This window comes from Diceros bicornis, chromosome 22 (genome assembly GCF_020826845.1).
Source record: "Diceros bicornis minor isolate mBicDic1 chromosome 22, mDicBic1.mat.cur, whole genome shotgun sequence".
Lineage (NCBI taxonomy): Eukaryota > Metazoa > Chordata > Mammalia > Perissodactyla > Rhinocerotidae > Diceros > Diceros bicornis.
In genome coordinates this window covers 16,778,833-16,799,174 of record NC_080761.1, presented here as the reverse complement: position 1 = coordinate 16,799,174, position 20,342 = coordinate 16,778,833, and the positions used below count along the sequence as shown (strand labels likewise).

The following is a 20,342-nucleotide window of genomic DNA, read 5'->3' as shown; positions in this document are numbered from 1 at the left end:
TAAGAGTAGTAATCAATGAAAGAAACAGATAATAGAGAATATTAACGTAGTCAGAAATTGTTTTCATTGGAAAGACCAATGAAATTGATAAACCCTTAGCAAGACTGATGAGAGAGAGAAAACAAATTACCAATATCAGAACTAAATAGATTACTACAGATCACTACCAGGATAATAAGGGAATATTATGAATAATTTTGTGACAATGAGTTCTACAACTTGTATGAAATGTACAAATTTTTTGGAAAACACAACTTGCCAAAACTGACATAAGAAGAAATAGAAAATACAAAATCTGAGTAGCTCTGTATCTTAAAGGAATTGAATTTCTCTGGTAAATTTTATTAAATATTTAAGTAAGAAATAATATCAGTGTTATACAAACTCTTTTGGAAAATAGAAGACACCAGTAGATCAACTGATTGCAACGAAGACTAGTCAACAGGGAAGGGATAAACTTTTTAACAAATGGTAGTGTCACAACTAGATAAATGTGGGAAAAATTGAACCTTGTCCCTTCATACCATACACAAAAATTAATTCGAGTTGGATGAAAGACGTATATTTGAAAGCTAAAACTTTTAAGCTTCTAGAAGAAAACGTGGAAGAATTTCTTCATGATCGTGGCATAGCCAAAAATTTCTTAGGTAGAAAAAAAAGTATTAATCGTAAAAGAAAAGCTTTATAAAGCAGATTTCATCAAAATTTTAAACTTCTGCTCATCAAAAGATAGTATCAAGATGGTGCAAAGTCAGGCCTCAGACTGGGACACATATTCATGATACATGTTTCTGACCTTATTCTCATAGCTAGAAAACCTGAGAACTCCTTGAAATTAATAGCAACTTTAAAAAAAAAAAAATAATGACCAAAGGATTTGGATACTTGGGAAAGGATAATATGTTAAATGGACAGTAAGCACACGAAAAGATACTAATATAGTTATTTACCAGGAAATCTTCAGTTTACCAGACTAGTTAAATTTTAAAAGACTGACACCACCAAATGCTGACGAGAATGTGAAACAGCTGAAACTCTCACATGTTGCTCTTAGGAATGTGAAATACTACTTTGACAAAGAGTTTGGCAGTTCACATATACCTACCCTATAACAAGCAATTCTAGACCTAAGTATTTACCCCTGCCCCACTCTAAAATAAGAGCATACATACACAAAATGACTTATTTAGGAATATTTATAGTGGATTTATTCCTAATAGCCCAAATCTAGAAACAGCTCATATGTTCATCAATATTAGAATAGATACACTGTTTATTTTCATACTATGTATTTTTATAGAATGCATTTTCATAAAGTACATAAGGAAGAATGAATTACACATGCAACAACGTGGATGAATCTCAGAAAGAGGCCAAATTTGAAAGAATACAATATATATTACTCCATTTATATGGAATTTAAAACAAACAAAACTAATCTATGGTGATTGATATTAGAATGGCAGGGAGGTTGGGGATTGGCTGGAAAGGGGAACAAGGGAACTTTCTGGAATGATGTAAATGTTCAGTATCTTAATTGGAGTGTTGGCGACATGGGTGTATACATTTATCAAATCTCATTAAATTTTTCAGATAAGATCTGCATATTTCACTGATGTAAATTTTACGTCAATTAAAAATAAGTTAATTGGCGTGGTGTTACTTGTCTCTGGAGTTGGGTAGAATGAGAATTAGGACTTGCTGTGTTTGTGTTATAAGCCCATTTAATATATATCGTACATATAATACTTTGACTCAAAATGTAAAATGTAGAAAAGAATGAATTTTGGATCCTTCTGTTTAATAAGATAATTTTTTAAATGTCATCTAAAATATCTTGTTTGGTTTAGTTTTTTTAAAGTAAAATTTGAGTACTCAACTATGTCCCAGGTACCCTAGTATACATTTTATACATGCTATTTTACTTAACCCCCAAAACAAACCCAGTGGTTAGTTCTATTATTTCCATTTTACAAAAATGGAAACAGAAGCATCAGCTGTTTGATTTTCTCAAGTTATCATGGAAAGAATCCTAAGCCAGGAGTTACTGAGCTCAACATCTAAATCTTCTAATCTTTTTAATTTTTTTGAATAACATTATACTATATCCATTTAATTAATAATTCTGTTAAATCTATTTCACGGGTGTTTTAATGAGTTCTACCTTTGCTGACTTTTTTCTTTTATTCAATAACTTTAATTTTTCCAAGGAACAACTGTAGTGACAGCTGCTGTGGTAGAAGTACATTCACGTGCCTCTCAAGTTAAGACAACACTAAATTTGAGTTTCAAAACTGATTATCTCACCATGGTACTGTATAGTCCAGGTCCTGAACAGGTAAGTTGAAGAAGAAAATATATTTTTCACTTGATGAAAATTATACAGGTCAATGTTTATTAAAATAATAATTGTTAATATTTCATGTATATTTTGGAGTATCTGTTCCTCTGAGAAAAATTACTTACCTTTTCACTTTAATAATAAAATAATTTTAACCATTTCCCTTTAAAATGAGTTATCTTTCCTATAGCTAGTGATGTGAAAAATAAATTTTTTAATTAGAGTTAATATTTTTTTGGCCTTTCATTAATGAACCCTTTGGAGAATGTGGTAGGTCGTATCTTAAAATATGCTCTAATCTTATGTTTTTGCATAAAATTTGTATTGATTTCCTCTTCCACAGACTGCCTTTACAGACGTTCGTGATCCTTCTCTGGAACTTGCCGAATTTAAGTTGGAGAATATTATAAGTACTTTAAAAATGTATACAGATGATTCAACATTTTCTTCCTTCTCATTAAAAAACTGTATTTTGGATGATAAAAGGCCTCATGTCAAGAAGGCAACTCCTAGGTAATAGTGTTCTCAGTTTTTACTTGAGAAATGGTTGATATATTTTATAAAACTTATTTCCAAAGTTGCGTGTTCATTTTCTGGGTACATCCTAAGATCTTTAGAGCTTCAGTTCAACTGAGTCGTGGTTCTCAGTCAACATTTAAAATATCCTGGTTCAGGTATATACTATTCTTGCTGGATGGTTGATAGATTGGTTAAATAGAAATAATCATTGCAATTAAATTGGAGTTTAAATTAATCTACAATATCTAAATTATTATTAATCCATGCAGATTTTAATGGGAAATACATGAAAAATTCAGAAGAAAAAATATGCTGAGATTAAAATTCTGATAATTTCTTAATGATACACTTCCTAATTTATGAATCAGTTGTGCTCCAGAAGTTTTTAAGTCTGTTATTTGGAGTACTTTGTGATCTTCCTAGGAGAAATGACTTCGGAATGCTGGTTTGCTGTTAGTGAAAGGGATAACAAGTCTTTGAGTTTTATTAGTGTGTTTGGTTGTTTATAAGATAGTAATAGGAGTTGTTATTATTGTGTTTTTCAGAATGATAGGACTGACAGTTGGATTTGACAAAAAGGACATGATGGATGTAAGGTATAGGAGAGTCAGAGATGGTTGGGTGACTGATTTAGTCCTTCAAGAGATGTATATTTGTGCAAGTGTGGAATTTCTGCTGACAGTTGCAAATGTCTTTCTTGAGGCTTACACCACAAGCACTGCTGTAGAAACCAATGTTCAAACATGGACTGCTAAGGAAGAAGGTTAGTTATTGGGTGAAATATGTAATATCTATGTTATTGAAGTGTTATAATAGCACTTACCTTGATTAGCCTTCTTGATGATGAGGTTAAGTAAATTAATAAATTAAAATCTTTATTTTTCACACGTAAGACAAAAATTTAAATGTGTTTTCTGGTAAGATGTGCAGTTTGCATATTTTTTAAGATGTGAATATATATTGGGTTGAAAAATTATGAGACCTATATTATAATAAGTAATTGTACTTCTCTGCAGACAGCAATTTGAATTTGTTGGAAGAAAACAAGCTGGAGGAATAATGAACTGACCACTTCTTTTCATAATTAAAGATAGTATTTTAACTTAAAGTACTCTTTTGTTTTTGTTATATTTATAGTTTCTTATTATCTTTTACATATTTCATTCACTGTGGTATAGTAGAAAGAGTGTCAAGTTGAGAATTGGAAACTAGATTAGTTTCCAGCTCTGCCATTAAATAGTGGAGATTTTTTCCCACATATTAAAATGTTCTTATGGCTATAGCTTCTTCAAATCTAATAGTGAAAGAGTTGCAGTAGATTCCTTTGAGATCTGAGATTCTTTTATTTTACTTTTTACTTAGAATGAAAATAATATTTTCCCATAAATAATAAATTATTCACAAATAATATGTATAACAGATTTATAAATATTTTAAAACATTATTTTTATTTCTTATTTTAGTACCTATACAGGAATCAGTGAAGTGGGAAATTAATATTCTTATTAAAAATCCTGAAATTGTGTTTGTGGCTGATATGACAAGAAATGATGCTCCTGCCTTAGTCATTACAACACAATGTGAAATTTGTTGGCTAGGTGACCTTGAAAGCAATACAATGACTGCTGCCATTAAAGATCTCCAAGTGAGAGCATGCCCATTTCTTCCAGTAAAGAGAAAAGGCAAAATCACTACTGTGAGTTTACTGTTTAATTATTTGTAAATAATTAATTGTAAACTATTTTGGATTTAGTATATAGCACTTTAAGAAACTACCTGCATACTTTCTAACCTTTCTCTGTAAAATACCTTTCTTTCTGCTTGGAGAACCTAATCTAGATTATTAATACACCAGCTTTGAAACTCTTTCATTCTTCCAGTTGCTCCTCATTGTCTTATGTATTTGTGGGAACAGTCCTACTAAGAAGCAGCTTTCATCTTGACACTTCTCTCTTAAGACCTTACTCTGACTTTCTAACCATGTCAGTGCCACACTGCTCTTAGGCCTTTAAGACTTTCTACCAGCTGTTTGCTATGTTGTTTCAGTTTTATTATTTTTAATTTTTTTCTCCCATCTGAACATTTCTGCTCTGATATATTTTTTTGCTTTTCTCCATGTGACTTATTTGAAGTTTCAGCCATTTGCTTTGACATACTTTACATTTGTATTTTACTCTCTGGTAACCTCTTGGCCTTCCTCCTTTTCATAATTCTGACTAAAATTCATTTCTTCAAAGATGTCTTTTTCAAGTTAACTATGTGACTGTTAGTACTCTTATAAAACACTTATAAAAATGTTTAGGCTTCTACAGGAGTAATAGAAACATAAATGTTCTAAATATTATCAACATAGAAATACAAACTTTTTACTGTTCTTGTATTCATTAACATAAATGTTACAACATACATCCTAAACTTAGTAGAGTCTAATATATAAATATTTACCACTTCTAAAGCTTTTTCGTTATTATTGTTTGTGCCATCGAGTCAATTCCGACTCCTAGCAACCCTGTGTACAGCAGAGCAGACCCCTGCCCAGTCTTTTTGTACCATCCTCTCACCTTCCAGCACTATATCAGTCAGTGCTCCACTGCTATTTATAGGGTTTTCATGGTCAATTTTTTTCTGAAATGGGTGGCCAGGTCCTTCTTCATAGTCTGTCTTAGTCTGGAAGCTCTGCTGAAACCTGACTATGGGTGACCCTGCTGGTATTTGAAATACCATTGGCATACCTTTCAGCATCACAGCAACATGCAGCCACCACAATATGACAACAACAGATCAGAAACAAACCTAGGCCATGGCCGTGAGAGTGTCAAGTCTTAACCACTAGACCACCAGGGCTGGCTTTTGCTTTAAATCCTCTTTTAGGGCCGGCCCCGTGGCTTAGTGGTTAGGTGCGCGCGCTCCGCTGCTGGTGGCCCGGGGTTCGGATCCCGGGCGCGCACCACGGCACCGCTTCTCTGGCCATGCTGAGGCCGTGTCCCACATACAGCAACTGGAAGGATGTGCAACTATGACATGCAACTATCTACTGGGGCTTTGGGGGAAAAAATTTAAAAAAAAAAAAAAAGAAAAAAAAATAAATCCTCTTTTAACCTTTTATAATAGTATTGTCATACATTTTAATTCAACGTATATTTAGAATCCACAGGATTTTTTTGTTGTTGTTGTAGACAGTATTCATTTATATTTACCCACATATAATCTCTATTATTTTTCATTTCTTCTTGCATCTCCATGTTTCCACCTGGGATCATTTTCTTTCTTCTGAAGAGCTCCTTTTAGTATTTATTTTTAATGTTGTCTCTTGGTGACAGATATTCTCAATTTTGTTTGTGTGGAAATGTTTTTATTTTGCTTTCTCTTTAAGGATAATTTTATTGGATATAAAGTTTTAAATTGGTAGCTATTTATATTCAAGACTTTGATGATATGTCTAGATGTGCTTTATATTTATTATTTTGGAGTCTTCAATCTGTAGCTTAATGTATTTCACGGGTTTAGAAAATTCTTGGTCACCATCTCATCAGATATCGCTTCTGTGCCACATACTCGCTCTCCTTCCGTTCTTTGACACCCAGTTTCTTGTTAGATGTTTTAGCCATATTCCATATATCTCTTAAGCTCATTTCTTTGTTTTCCGTCCATAATGTTTTATGCTTCACCCTGGGTATTTTCTGCTTACCTGTCTTTCAGTTCATTAATTCTGTCTTCTGCTTTGTCTAATATGCTATTAAATATTATTATTAAGTTCTTAATTTCTACTATTCCATTTTTAAGTTTTGTAATTTCCTCTTCTTATAGATTCTGTCATCCGTTTTCTTTACAAATTAATCACAGTTATTTTAGTTTGTTTTTGATAACATCAATAATTGAGTCATCTCTTAGTTTACTTCTGTTTTCTGTTTTATCTTTTCTGATTTGTTTCTTTGTATTTTTATTGAATGCCAGACAGTAATATGAAACATTATAGAGGCTTCAGTGATATTTTCTTCCTCCAAAGAGGGTTTCACTTGTTCTTTGCTAGGCTTATAGAATGGGGACAATTCACTTTAATCCAGTAGTAATTGAATTTGTTGAAGGCTGGGTTGCAGTTTTTGTAAGCCCTTGTTTATTCTTGGTTCGTATCCACTGCTAAATAGTGTCATCCCATCTGAGAGCCAAGGGTACTTATTAGGGCCCGTATTAGAGCCCACTGTGACAGATTCTGAAATTTTTTTTCCTTCCCAGCCCCATTCTGCTGACTATTCCGAAATTGCTGACCATTTTGCTCTACTTCACAATAGCCTTTTGCTTAGTATATAGCTAAAGAATTTGACAAATAACTAGAAGGTAACCTACCACCAAGTTTTGAGATAACTTCTCTTTTCCTTTTTCTTTTCTTGGGGACTTTGCAAGGTTGTCTTGGTAGCTTGCTTATACTTTCAAGTAGACATTGTTTTTAACATGACATTTCAACTTGTAGGTGGATTATTGCTGTGCCACAAGTTGTTCCTTTCACAGATGGAATAGAAGTCTAGAAAAGGAGATCTGTAGCTGGGCAACCATGTGGCAAGGGAAACTTCTGTGATTATAGAGAATTTTGAGAAGGATATTTATGGCCAGCTAGTAGTTTGGGCCACATACATTTTGATAAGTTGTAATTAGTAGAACTTTTATTGATATTTTATATTAGAACAAAGTTTCTTAATCCAGCATTCATCTGTGGGGTCCATGGATGTTAATTGGAGATCCATGAACTTTTTGAAAATGTATGTAAAGTGTTATATATGTGCATTTTTTTCTATTAGAATTTATTTGATTTTCAAAGGCTACATGACCCCAAATTTTTAGAGGTATTAATATATGGGATATTCTCATCTTTGCTACCTGTAGAGTATAAATTTATTTATGTCTGACTTTATTTCACCCATTATGATTTTATAATAATTATTGAATAAATTCCTAAATCTTAAAAAAAGCTAAATCATGATCCAAGTATTTAATTTATTTTATATCTGTTGTAGATGGTTGTCAGCTTTTTTCATGAATTTATCTTATTCTATAACTTTCCTAAACTTTGCCACCTATACTATTATTTTCATTGATGTTAGATTTTTTTAAAAAATCATCTGTAAAAGTCAGAATCTTGTTTGTTCCTTGAGTGGCAATAAGGATTCATCCTCATTGTATTCCCATTGTTAAATGAAGTGATAGTACTATAATTTTAATATTTGCTTAACAATTTATATATAAAAGCTTTAGTATGTCGAAAAATCTTCCGTATCTAATTTTGAAAGAATCTTAATCATGAGTAAGTGTGGAGTTTTATTGAGTGCTTACTGCCATCTATTTAAAGAACCACAATAGTTTTTACTGTTCTTATGGTAAATTACATTGATAGTTTTTCCTATGGTATATCAGCCTTACATTTATGGCTTAATCCTAAATTTGAGTGTATTTTAATTTATTCTTATATTTCGTTTGCTCAGCATGCCTTAGGATTCTGTAATAGAAGACTATAACTGTCTGGAGGAGTAGATGGGGGAGGCTTCTCAGTAGAAATGACGTTTATGTTGGTACCTGAAGGATGAGTAGGTGTTAGCTAGTTAAATGGGACAGAGGAGTCACAGCAGTGTGTTTCAGGACTAAGGAGTAGCATATGCAGAGATCCTGGGTTTCATAGAGCACAAGTTCCCACCCCACATCTACCCACATGCCAACATCTATACTCATATACTCTGCCTTTTTTCTTGTTTTTCAGTGGGCAGTCCTTCCCAGGACCAAGATAGTGTTTATAAAATAGGGAATTTATAGTGAGCTCTTATAAGTTCCTGTAGATGGTGTATAGCTTAAGATTGCTTCTTTGAAAGGAAGCAGTAGCAGCAGAAAAAGAATGCATCAGTAGTCAAAAATCATACAAGACTGGGAGCAGTATGGTGAGAGAGTAGGAAGGAGAAAAAAATGATAGAAATAGCACTATAAGCACAATGGATGTAGTTGGAGAGGATAAAATAATTCCATTTTAAGAAATGTTTCTACACCATTAAGTTGATCTATATGGACTATAGTATGGACAACTTGACTGTAATGTAGTTTTGGCATGAAGATGTTTACTGTTAACGACCAGCTGAAGTTTTAATCCTAAGTAACTTAACTAGACTTGAAAATATAGGAATGGGGTAAGGCTCAAAGCATACTTTCATATTTATTTTGGGAAGGGACTATAAAAAAAGCCAATTAAAAATTTCCAAGTTATAGAGAAACTTTTCTATATATTTATAGTAGTATTTTTTTTTTTTTTTTACCTTCCCCAAAGTGAAGAGATAACAGAAATTTTATGTTTAAAATCTTGGGTTATGTATTGGAATTTGGTTATAATTTCCTGTCCTTGAAGTTTGGAGAAATAATATACTATATATTGAAGTCATGTACCAGTTGATCTTGCTGATTTATTAGAATAATGGTAGATTTTAATGTGATTTCTTTGGGGAATAGGTTTGGATGTGATTATTTTTTTTTCTGATTAATTTTTCATTGTTAGTGTAGGCAGAATTCTAAAATGGCCCCCAAGATTTCTACCCCCTGTTGCATTGCTCAGTATAGTCTCCTCCTGTTGAGTGTAGACAGGACCAATGAGTATAATTAGGTTACTAATAAGTTAACTTGGAGTTAATCAAAGAGAGATTCTGGGTGGACCTAACCTAATCTAAAAAATGGTGAACATCAGAGAGATGCTTTCCTGCTGGCCTTCAAGGAGCAAACTGCCATGTTGTGGAGAAGGCCACATAGCAAGAACCTATGAGTGAGTGACCAATAGGTGCCCTGGCCAACTGCTAGCAAACAAGTGGAATCTCAGTCTTAGGACCACAAAGAAATGAATTCCACCAACAACCTGAAGGAGCTTAGGAGCTGATCTTTCCTTAAAAGTCTTCAGAAGAGGACCCAACTGGCTGACACCTGGTTTCAGCAAGATTCCTGACCCATGAAAATGGGGAAATAATTAATTTGTGTTGTTTCAAGCCACTAAGTTTATGGTAATTTGTTATGTAGCAATAGGAAACAAATACAGAGTTTTGTACCAGAAGTAAGATGCTGTTGCAGCAATTACTTAAAATGTGGAGCAGCTTTGGAATGAGCATTACACAGAGGTATGCATAAGCTGGAAGAATTTTGAGGAGAATGATAAAGCCTAAATTGTGTTGGACAGACTTTTGGTAGAAACGTGGTCATTGAGGACGCTGCCAATGAAGGCTCAGAAGGAAACTAAAGGACATGTTTTTGGAAACTAGGGGGAATGGCTTGATATGTAGTGACAGAAAGCTTTGCAAAATTGTGTCTTGCAGTTATGTGGAAAGCAGAACTTGTAAGTGACGAACATAGATATATCACTAAGGAGATTTCCAACCTGCCTGATTTGAAGGTGCTGCCTGGTTTCTTACTGTTTATAGTAAAATGCTAGAGCAGAGAGCTTAATTGTGGGAAGAACAGTTAAGCAAAAGGAACCAGGACTTAATGATTTTGATCATTCTCAGCCTTCCAAATGGCATAAGATGCTAAATGTCAGAAATGGCTGCCAAAAATATAGCATAGAGGAAAGACCAAGTGATTGTTTAACCTTTTGCTAAACCTCAGATCAAAATCATAGAGTGTTCAGTTACACAAAGGGCCCTTTCAAGGGATTAGTGTGTGTTTCACAGATCTTCTCAATCAAACTAAAGGGCCTCTAGGAATCATAAAGTTGCCACCCCTTAGCCATCTCAGCAGGAAGCCATGATTATCTCAAAAAGATCTGTGGATGTGGCTTTTGTCTAATGGAGTGAAAACTTGTGAAATCTACGGAAGGCCCTCAAGGTTCTTGAGAAAATTATTTCAACAGAAACACTGCCAACATAGACTGAGAAGGACAGGGAGTACAAAATGAAGAGAGACTCTTGGACCCCCAAAATTCTACTAACAGGAAGCAGGATGAAAAAACCACTCAGCTGCAAACTTGTGCTATCTTTTATAAAAAAGGAGGGATGACTCAGAGGGTGAAGCTGAGAGCCGCATAGAATTGTGGGCTTTGAAACCTAATCAAGAAACTCATTTACCTGGCTGGATTTCAGAACTGCTTTGGACTAGTGACTCCTTTTTACTTTCCATTTTCCCCCTTTGAACTGGAATATTAGTAATTGTTGTCCTGTGCCTATCATGTTCTGTTTTGGGAGTGGTCGGAGAAGGTAACTCACCTTAGTTTCACAGTTCCACAAAGGGAGAGAAATTGTGCCCTAGCAACTGTACTTAATAGATTATACCCAGGAACTTCATCAGCACCTGGATCTGATTTAAATTTTAGACTTTGAGCTGATAAGAGATAGATGAGATTTAGGATTTTTGAATCAATGAGAGATATAGCTGAGATAGACATATGATGAGATAACAGATTTAGATGATGAGATTTTTGGACTTTGCAGCTATCATGGGATGAGACTGTTAGGAACCTTAGGAGATTGTGAATATATTTTGCATTTGGGAGAACGTGAGTCGCTGGGGGCTAGAGGGGTGAATTCTGCTTGCCACAGTTAGAGAAAACTCAGTTAGTTTATAATTATGTTAAGAATTATTTAGTAAGTCTAATGTATTTATAATTTTTTCTTCTCATCTTTTGTCACTTTTCCTATATAGATTAATTTATTTTGTTTCAATTTTATAGTGGAAAAAATACCATTATAAATTTTTATTTTAGCAAGTAAAATAAACTACATAATACAAATTTTATGGGCTTTTCATACATTTAAGCTTATTTAAGAAATCCTTCTATTTTGTTATATTAGTATTATTGCTAATATTGTTAATACTTAATGAGTAAGTAAAGAGCATAGTTGTGTTACTGAGTTACTTATTTTTAAACATTTGTTTTGATTAACTTGTTTATTTAATATAGTTAGCTATTACTAGGAAAGTCTTAAATAAAAATATTTTAAGAACAACGTTAATTTAGTGGTATTGATTTTTCTTGCATAGGTTTTGCAGCCCTGTGACTTGTTCTATCAAGCTACTCAGATAGGTACAGATCCACAAGTGATTGATGTATCAGTAAAATCCCTGACACTGAAGGTAAATTAAAATGTAGTCAGTTATTCAGATCTTTAGTATACTTTTAAAAAAATTAATAAAACCTAGAAATAAGCAGTTACTATAGCAAGTCTTTTAATTGTTAATAAGCAAAAAAAAGCCATGTTTTTGAAAATATTTTTATGATACCATATTTACAAAATGATATTATTTAATGTACATTTTATAATGAATATTATCATATACTTTAATTACTGGCATTTGACTGCTTCTGCATTCTTATTGTATGTATAGTTAAAATTACACTTGATCAGTTTAATATCTACAAGACTCATGTCAATATATTAACAATTGAAATTAGTTATGATAAAAAATTTTCTGAAGGCAAGAAATTGTATCTACTATTTCCTGGTGGTAATAGTTCATTATTAATTTCTCATGATCCTTCAGCAAATATATTTAATTTTTTTTGAAGTATATATTTTTGAGGGTGGTATGTGTAGATTTTTTATTAGTTTAAATTTTTCCTCTTAGGTTTCACCAGTTATCATAAATACTGTGATTACCATAACTTCAGCACTTTATACAACTAAGGAAACCATCCCACAAGAAACTGCTTCGTCTACAGCACATTTATGGGAAAAGAAGGATACAAAGAATTTAAAAATGTGGTTTCTTGAAGAACCAAATGAAGTTGAAAACTTAGCTCCCGCAACTGAATTGGTACCCAAAGGAGAGATAATAAGAATGAACATTGATTCTATTTTTATAGTTCTTGAGGCTGGAATTGGTCATAGAACAGTGCCCATGCTTTTGGCAAAATCACGTTTTTCAGGAGAAGGCAAAAACTGGAGTACCCTAATAAATCTCCACTGTCAACTTAAGCTGGAAGTAAGCCTATGTAGTATTTTTGCAGATTTTATAACAAGTAATGCTACACATGGAATATTTTGGGAATCTTATTTAAATATTTAAATTAAGCTTATTATAAATATGTTGGCTCACAAAACTTTTGGAAGAAAGTTTACAAATTTATGCCCTTGATATGGTTGTTTTTATGTGTACATTGCTTTTAGAAATGTACATTGTTTGTATTTCAATTGATTTTATCAACTTAAAGGTGATATATTGACAGTTGTTGATTAGATTCAAAATTCTTATTTTTAAGAATTAAATTGAATACCTTTTTTCCTTTAAAAGGATAGACTATTTTTGAATGTCTTCTAAAAGAGTAATGTAAAGAATTAGAAGGATATGCCTTATACTTTTATATAGTACAGAATCTTTATACTCTAGTGAGAATCCACTGAGCTATTTCAAATTTTGTGAGAGTACTTTAATGATATGAGAGATATTTGCTTTGAACCAATGTATGTTTTGCTTCAGAATTTATCTACATAGAATCATCTCCAGAGATATTTTAGTTTAAATTATTGAGTTTATGTTTGGTGGAAACTAATCTGATATTCTTATATCAATAAATATGAAAATTTATAAGCTGTTATATTATTTGTGTATTGATATAGAGTTATATACTAATAGAGGTAGAACTGACTAAGTTTCATATTTTCAAATTCTGGCTAGAGTTCTGTATATTTTACAGAAGATTTGATCTAGAATGTCCAGGAAGTTCAGAGAATTCAAATAAACAAACACTCATTGAATAATATGATACTTGCCTTCAAGGGCTTTCGAAAAGTCAGTGGAGGTAGACAGACATGTTAAAAAATGTCAATAATATATGATAGATGAACACAGTTTTTGTTGTTTAGCCCAGCCTGGAAGTCAAGGAAAGATGCTTAAAAGAGAGCTTTATCTGGATTAAATTGTGAAGACTAGACTATGAAGTTAGCCAGATGAGAACAGCGCTGAAGGAGGAGTGTATATAGCAAACTAATGAATGGCACGTAAAACAGTTTTCATGTAGAAAAAATAGCACAGCCAAAAGGAATGGTGGTGGGAAACAGCATAGAAGATCATTTTAGAAAATATCAGAATGCCTTATTTAAAAAATTAAAAATTCTCTCTATAGGTGCATTATTACAATGAAATGTTTGGTGTATGGGAGCCTTTGCTTGAACCCTTAGAAATTGATCAGACTGAGGATTTTAGACCGTGGAATCTTGGAATCAAGGTATACTTGAAGTCTGAAAAAAATTTTCAAAAATTTAGGATGTCCACACCACAAAAAACACTTTACTTTTAATCACAACAAAGTTCAAGTTTCTCAGTACAAGCCTTGCCATACGCTTCCCTCTTTAACGTCTGAATGTAATTTTCAAACTCAAGGTCAATGCCTCCTATACTTTAATACAAATAATTCTGTAACATTTATTATATACTAGACACTGTTCTAAATAGTGTACTTTTGCTTTAACCCTTACAACAATCCTCTGAAGAAGATACAGTTTTTAACTCCATTTTAACATATGAGGGGACTGAGACTAGAGAGGTCAAGGGACTTTCCTAAGGTAATAATACCTTCAAAGTGGAAGAGGTGGGATGAAATTCTTCTGGCTCCAGAGTCCCCACTCATACCCACCATGTTAAAAGGCCTCCAGCATCTTCTTGTTGGTTGTTGTCTATCCCGAGTTTCCTTTGTCTTCTGAAGGATGTATGTATAGAAGAAAGTATATTATTATTTGTTTGAAATATATTATGAATTTATGTAATCATAAGAGTCAAGACCTTTAGATGGATTTAATTGTGCTTCTGAAGCAGGAGACTGCAGAATTAGTAGCATGTCTCCTCCCTAATAATGATTCAGTCAACCTGCAGACAAATTTTCAGTGGTTTAAAGCCAGTTAAAGTAACAGTAGAGTTGACTGGCTTGGCATATCCAGCCTTTTGTATTAGACCACTGCATTTGATTTTCCACATATTTCAGATAAAGGATTTTGGACAAAAGAACTTATTTGGTAGTTTTTAGGTCAGAATATACATGGGCAATGGATCTGTGAATCCTAAAAAGACATACATGGTATTGATTCTCATGAGTCCTAGGTTTTAGTGGCACTGTTCTATAACTGTTGTTGGACTTTTTAAGTCCCTAGGTTTCTGTTCTTTATTTATAGCGTGACCATTAGACTAAATGACTTTTTTTACTCTGAATTTCCATGTGCTACGAAGTATGTGCTTTTAATTTTCGTCCAGATGCCACACATAGTTAGTAATTTTAAGGGTTTTTCTTTCCTTCTAAATTGTGCCTGCCATTTTAGTATCACTGAGGATGAGAAGAATTTTTCCTGTAATGCTGCCCCAGTCCTATGTGACCTTAGTTGGCTGATGTCCGAGTAATTCCAGTCAGGCAGTGGAACTGATAATGTTTATTACTCTCTCCAATGTTATTACTGGGATTTGTCTAAAATTTGTTTTTCCTTTGCAAAATGAGTTATGTTGTGCTCCTAGGAACAAATTTTCCTTATATTTCTGTAATTTATATGTCGTTTTAGATGAAAAAGAAAGCAAAAAAGGCCATTGTTGAGTCAGATACTGAAGAAGAAAATTACAAAGTCCCAGAATATAAAACTGTCATCACTTTTCATTCAAAAGACCAACTAAACATTACATTATCCAAATGTGGCCTTATAATGTTAAATAATTTAGTCAAGGTAAGAAAAGAAATTCGAAACTTTAAATGTTGATGTACTAGTCTGAGTTAACCCTTTTCTTTTGTTGAATAATAATATTTTTATTAACTTAGTTATTTGTCATATGTCCGTTAATGTTCTGCTTGTCATTTAGTTTTCCACATTTCATTTTTATTTTATTTATGATAACTTTTCCTTATTAGGCATTTACAGAAGCCGCCACTGGATCTTCAGCTATCTTCATAAGGGATCTAGCGCCATTTCTGATTTTAAATTCTCTTGGACTTACTATCACTGTTTCACCAAGTGATTCTTTCAGTGTACTCAATGTTCCTATGGCAAAATCATATGTATTGAAAAATGAGGAAAGTTTAAGTATGGATTATTTTGGAACTAAAGACAATGATCATTTCAACGCAATGACCAGCCTAAGCAGCAAGCTCTTCTTCATTCATCTTAGTAAGTGACAAATTACCTTCCTGGGGCTTTAATTTCTTATAAGTTACGTTTTACATCCCATTTTACTCATTTGTGGTATCTTACAGGTTTATAATCTCCTTCTTAAAAATAGGTTGGGAATTTTGTTTTTTCCTTTATAGGGCTTTGGTTGCTGTTGTCGCTATTATCTTTGTATTCCAAATTCTGACTGTGTTTATCCACTGTGTTATTTAGAGCCTGGTAATTTACTACTTTATATTTTGAGGAAGAAAAATATTAGATCTCATCCTCAGCTGTTACACACTATAGCTATTGGTGGTTGTTGTTTTAACCATATTTGGTATAACTCGGTAGTATTCCACCAGTTTTACAGCTGAATGAATTCAAAATAAGATTTGAATTCATGAAAGTGGCACATTGTAATGGTTTTTTGGGTTTGTAAATGGTTTTTATGTTCTGCCTATAGAGGTGGAAGTTTTTTCCTTTGTCCTTTCTGCTTCCCAGAAGTTTTTCATTGTAGTGAGAGGTGAAAGTAAATAAATTCTTAAATTATCATAATATTTACTCATTGTAAAGTTAAACAGTCCCAAAGCCTCACCCACACCACTTTCTGATACTCTGATATTTAAATACTAGTTATGGAGGAGGGCATTTAAAAGATAAATTAGGCGTGGGAGCAGTCACTAAAACTGATAGCTAGTGCTTTCTCTTAGTCTGGAAATGATGCATAACAATGGCTAGGTTTCAGGTATTGTCCCAGCATTGTCAGTGAATTGTTCTCATTAATTTTACCTCTGTATTTTTTTTTTTTTTGTGAGGAAGATCAGCCCTGAGCTAACATCCATGCCAATCCTCCTCTTTTTGCTGAGGAAGATTGGCCCTGGGCTAACATTTGTGCCCATCTTCCTCCACTTTATATGGGATGCCGCCACAGCATGGCTTGACAAGCAGTGCCTCGGTGCGCACCCGGAAACTGGACCCAGGCTGCTAGCAGCGGAGCGCGCGCACTTAACCGCTACGCCACCGGGCCAGCGCCATCTCTGTTTGTTTTTAAAGTAACACTTCTATGGATTGGAGGAGGAATTTATATAAATAAGTAATTCACTCCCAACGTGTTATGTGTATGTATATTAGATAAATATGTATAAAATTTTGTTTAATCAAATCCTAGATATCACCAAGTGCCACAGGTTGTCAGAAAAATTTTAAACTGAAAAATTTCAACTACCTTGGTAATTGCCAATGACTGCCTGAAAGTATTAGATTCTGGTTATTTTGACAGCAAACTAGAGATTAGTGTTATTGTTTTATAATAACTCTTCTCATTAGTCAGTTACTTTTAAAAGGTTTGTATTGTCTTAGGTTAGACTACTGAATGAGATTTTTTTTCCAAATAGAAATTTTTTGGGTAAAATGCTTTGAAGATGCATTCATTTTTAGGTGAATGCTGTGGAAATGCATTGTGGCTCCTTAAAATACCCCTTTGTATAGAATATATCTATACAAAAAAATATCCTTATGTATAGTCTAATATATATCCAAACACTTCAGTGACTGTTGTGGATGCAAACAATCCGTAATCAATCTATAAATCAAAATTGGGGTGAGTTTATTATGAGCCAGATCTGAGGATGAGCCCAGGGCCTGCCTTCCCCAAGGAAGGAAGGGCACCAAAGAAGTAGGGTGTACAGAGTGGTTATATACCGTCTTGAAACAAAGAGCAAACATCACATATGATAGGAATGTCCCTTTTACAATAGTCCCTTTTACAACAAGATTGCTATGCTGGCACAGCTGGTTGGTGAACACAGCAGGTCGGTGGTCACAAGGTGAGTGGTCATAAGGTCACATGCAGGTTAGTAATTCTTAGTTTAGGGAGAGATGCTTATCCTTAAAGAAATGCCAGTATGGAGGGAAGTTACATCCCTATCTTTAAGGGCATCATTCTTGTCTTGGGGACAATAAATATTTAAAGCAGATGTACAATGCATGCTCAGCAGACCATGTCAGGCCCTTTTGGAAAAACAAGGTCAGGCTGAATTAGTTTTAAACCAAATGGCTTCCTCATATACTCCAGTATATCCTATTGCTTTACATTTGTGTATCACTGTTATTCATAGGTGATGAATACTGTTTATCACTGTTATTCATAGGTTTAAGAAATCACCTGATGTTTCTGGTATTTAACATCTACTTAAAATTAATATATAATGATTTATAATAAAAATTTTCAAACATGTATATTCAATTTAGCACCTGCTAACCACTCTGCTGCTGATAAAATTCCTTTAACAAAAGTGGGACGACGACTGTACACTGTAAGACACAGGGAGTCTGGAGTTGAAAGATCTATTGTTTGTCAAATTGATGGAGTAGAAGGAAGTAAGAAGGTAACAATTCGCTCCCCAGTGCAGGTATGACATGATCCATTTTTTTTGTGGAGTTATGTTATGCATATTTGCTAATTTAAAAAAAAAAACTAAAACAAATTACTACCAAAACAATACAAACTGTAATAGAAATATAGCTAATATCAAAAAGAAGACTCATTACCAGTAATTATACTACTCTGATATGAGCAGTGGTAGGATTTTGTTGAGTATACTTCTCGTAATTTTTATAGGACCATTTTGTAAGATCTTTTTGTAAAAAAAAAAAAATTCAATGAGGCCGGCCCCGTGGCGCGAGCAGTTAAGTGCGCGCACTTCTCTGTGGCGGCCCGGGGTTTGCGAGTTCGGATCCCGGGCGCACACCGACGCACTGCTTGGCTAAGCCATACTGTGGCGACATCCCATATAACGTGGAGGAAGATGGGCATGGATGTTAGCCCAGGGCCAGTCTTCTTCAGCAAAAAAAAAAAGAGGAGGATTGGCAGATATTAGCTCAGGGCTGATCTCCTCACAAAAAAAAAAAAAATCAATATTTTGTTTTAGGTCTTTGTAGTATGTATATATCCTTTCATTTTAATTAGCGAATATAGTGAGAGAATTTTTATAGCTTTATTGAGGTAAAATTGATGTATAATAAACTGAATATGTTTAAAGTTGATGAGTTTTGATGCAAAAATATACCTATGAAAGAAACCTTTATCACAGTCAAGGTAAATAACATATTTATCACCCCCAAAAGTTTTCTCTTTCCCTGCTTCCCCATCCCCAGGCATCCACTGATATGTTCTTGTTGTACATTACTTATATAATATAGAATTTTATATAAATGGAGTGGAGTACAAAATGAAGTCTGGCTTCTTTCACTCAGCTTAATTTTGTATGTATCAGCTTTTGTGTGTTAATGTTGTTACATGCAGTTACATGTTGTTGTTGAATTATAATCTATTATATGGGTATGCCACATGCCATTTTGAATAAATATTTGTATATGGTGTGAGGTAAGGGTTGAAGTTAATTTTTTTCCATATGGCTATTCAGTTGTTCCAACCAAGATTATCTTTTTTCCATTAAATTGCCTTGACACTTTTGTCGAAAATAAATTGACCATATCTGTGTAGGTTATTTCTGAACTCTCTGTTCTGTTTCATTGATCTATTTGTTTATCTTTATGCCAATACCACACTGTCTTAATTACTACTTTATCTTGAGTCTTGAAATTAGGTAGTACAAGTTGTCACACTTGTTCTTTTTCAAAGTTGTTTTGGCTATTTTATGTCCTTTCCATTTTCATTTAAATTTTAGTCTTGGGGGGCCAGCCTGGTCACGTAGTGATTAAGTTTGCCTGCTCTGCTTTGGTGGCCCAGGGTTCACGGTTCTGGATCCTGGGCGCGGACTTACGCACCACTCATCAAGCCATGCTGTGGCAGGTGTCCCACATGTAAAATAGAGGAAGATGGGCACAGATGTTAGCTCAAGGCTAATTTTCCTCATACACACACAAAAATTTTAGACTCGTGTTTTCAATATTTACTCAGAAATTTTAATAAAATTGGCATTTTTTGTTTATGTATTAATTTCTGATTTTTCGTTACTAGTAGAAGTACGGTCAATTTTTATATTAACCCTTATTGTGCAACCTGTCTAGATGGGCTTATTAGTTCGCATAGCTTTTTTATAGATATAGTTATAACGTCTGCAAATAAAGACATTTTTACTTCTTCCTTTCCAATCTGGATGTGCATTATTTCATTTTATTTTTTCTTGTCTGTTGCAAGAACCTGCAGTAAAATTTGAATAGAAATTGTGAATAGAAATTGCCTCAATCAAGGCAAAGATTGAGATTTGCCTTGTTCTCAATCTTAGAGGGGACATATTCCCTTTTTCACCATTAAGTATGTTTTGACTTGTAATATTTTTGTAGATGCCCTTTCTCAGGTTGAAAATGCTCCTTTCTGTTCCTAGTTTGCTGAGAGTTTTATTGGGAATGGTTGTTGTATTTTTGTCAAATGATTTTCTGTGTTTATT

At 33.5% G+C, this 20,342-nt stretch overlaps 1 protein-coding gene across 5 annotated transcripts in view; it reads left to right on the top strand.

The window, feature by feature from the left end:
• VPS13A (vacuolar protein sorting 13 homolog A) overlaps positions 1 to 20,342 on the top strand; it is a 249,952-nt gene that overhangs the window by 142,050 nt on the left and 87,560 nt on the right. For all 5 annotated transcript variants that reach the window (XM_058565619.1, XM_058565615.1, XM_058565616.1 and 2 more), the window contains exons 36-45: positions 2,211 to 2,338; positions 2,685 to 2,854; positions 3,406 to 3,623; positions 4,324 to 4,556; positions 11,849 to 11,941; positions 12,434 to 12,790; positions 13,932 to 14,033; positions 15,352 to 15,510; positions 15,693 to 15,948; positions 18,181 to 18,341. In XM_058565619.1, coding sequence (XP_058421602.1) covers positions 2,211 to 2,338; positions 2,685 to 2,854; positions 3,406 to 3,623; positions 4,324 to 4,556; positions 11,849 to 11,941; positions 12,434 to 12,790; positions 13,932 to 14,033; positions 15,352 to 15,510; positions 15,693 to 15,948; positions 18,181 to 18,341 — 1,877 coding nt within the window. The remainder of the gene's footprint in view (positions 1 to 2,210; positions 2,339 to 2,684; positions 2,855 to 3,405; positions 3,624 to 4,323; positions 4,557 to 11,848; positions 11,942 to 12,433; positions 12,791 to 13,931; positions 14,034 to 15,351; positions 15,511 to 15,692; positions 15,949 to 18,180; positions 18,342 to 20,342) is intronic.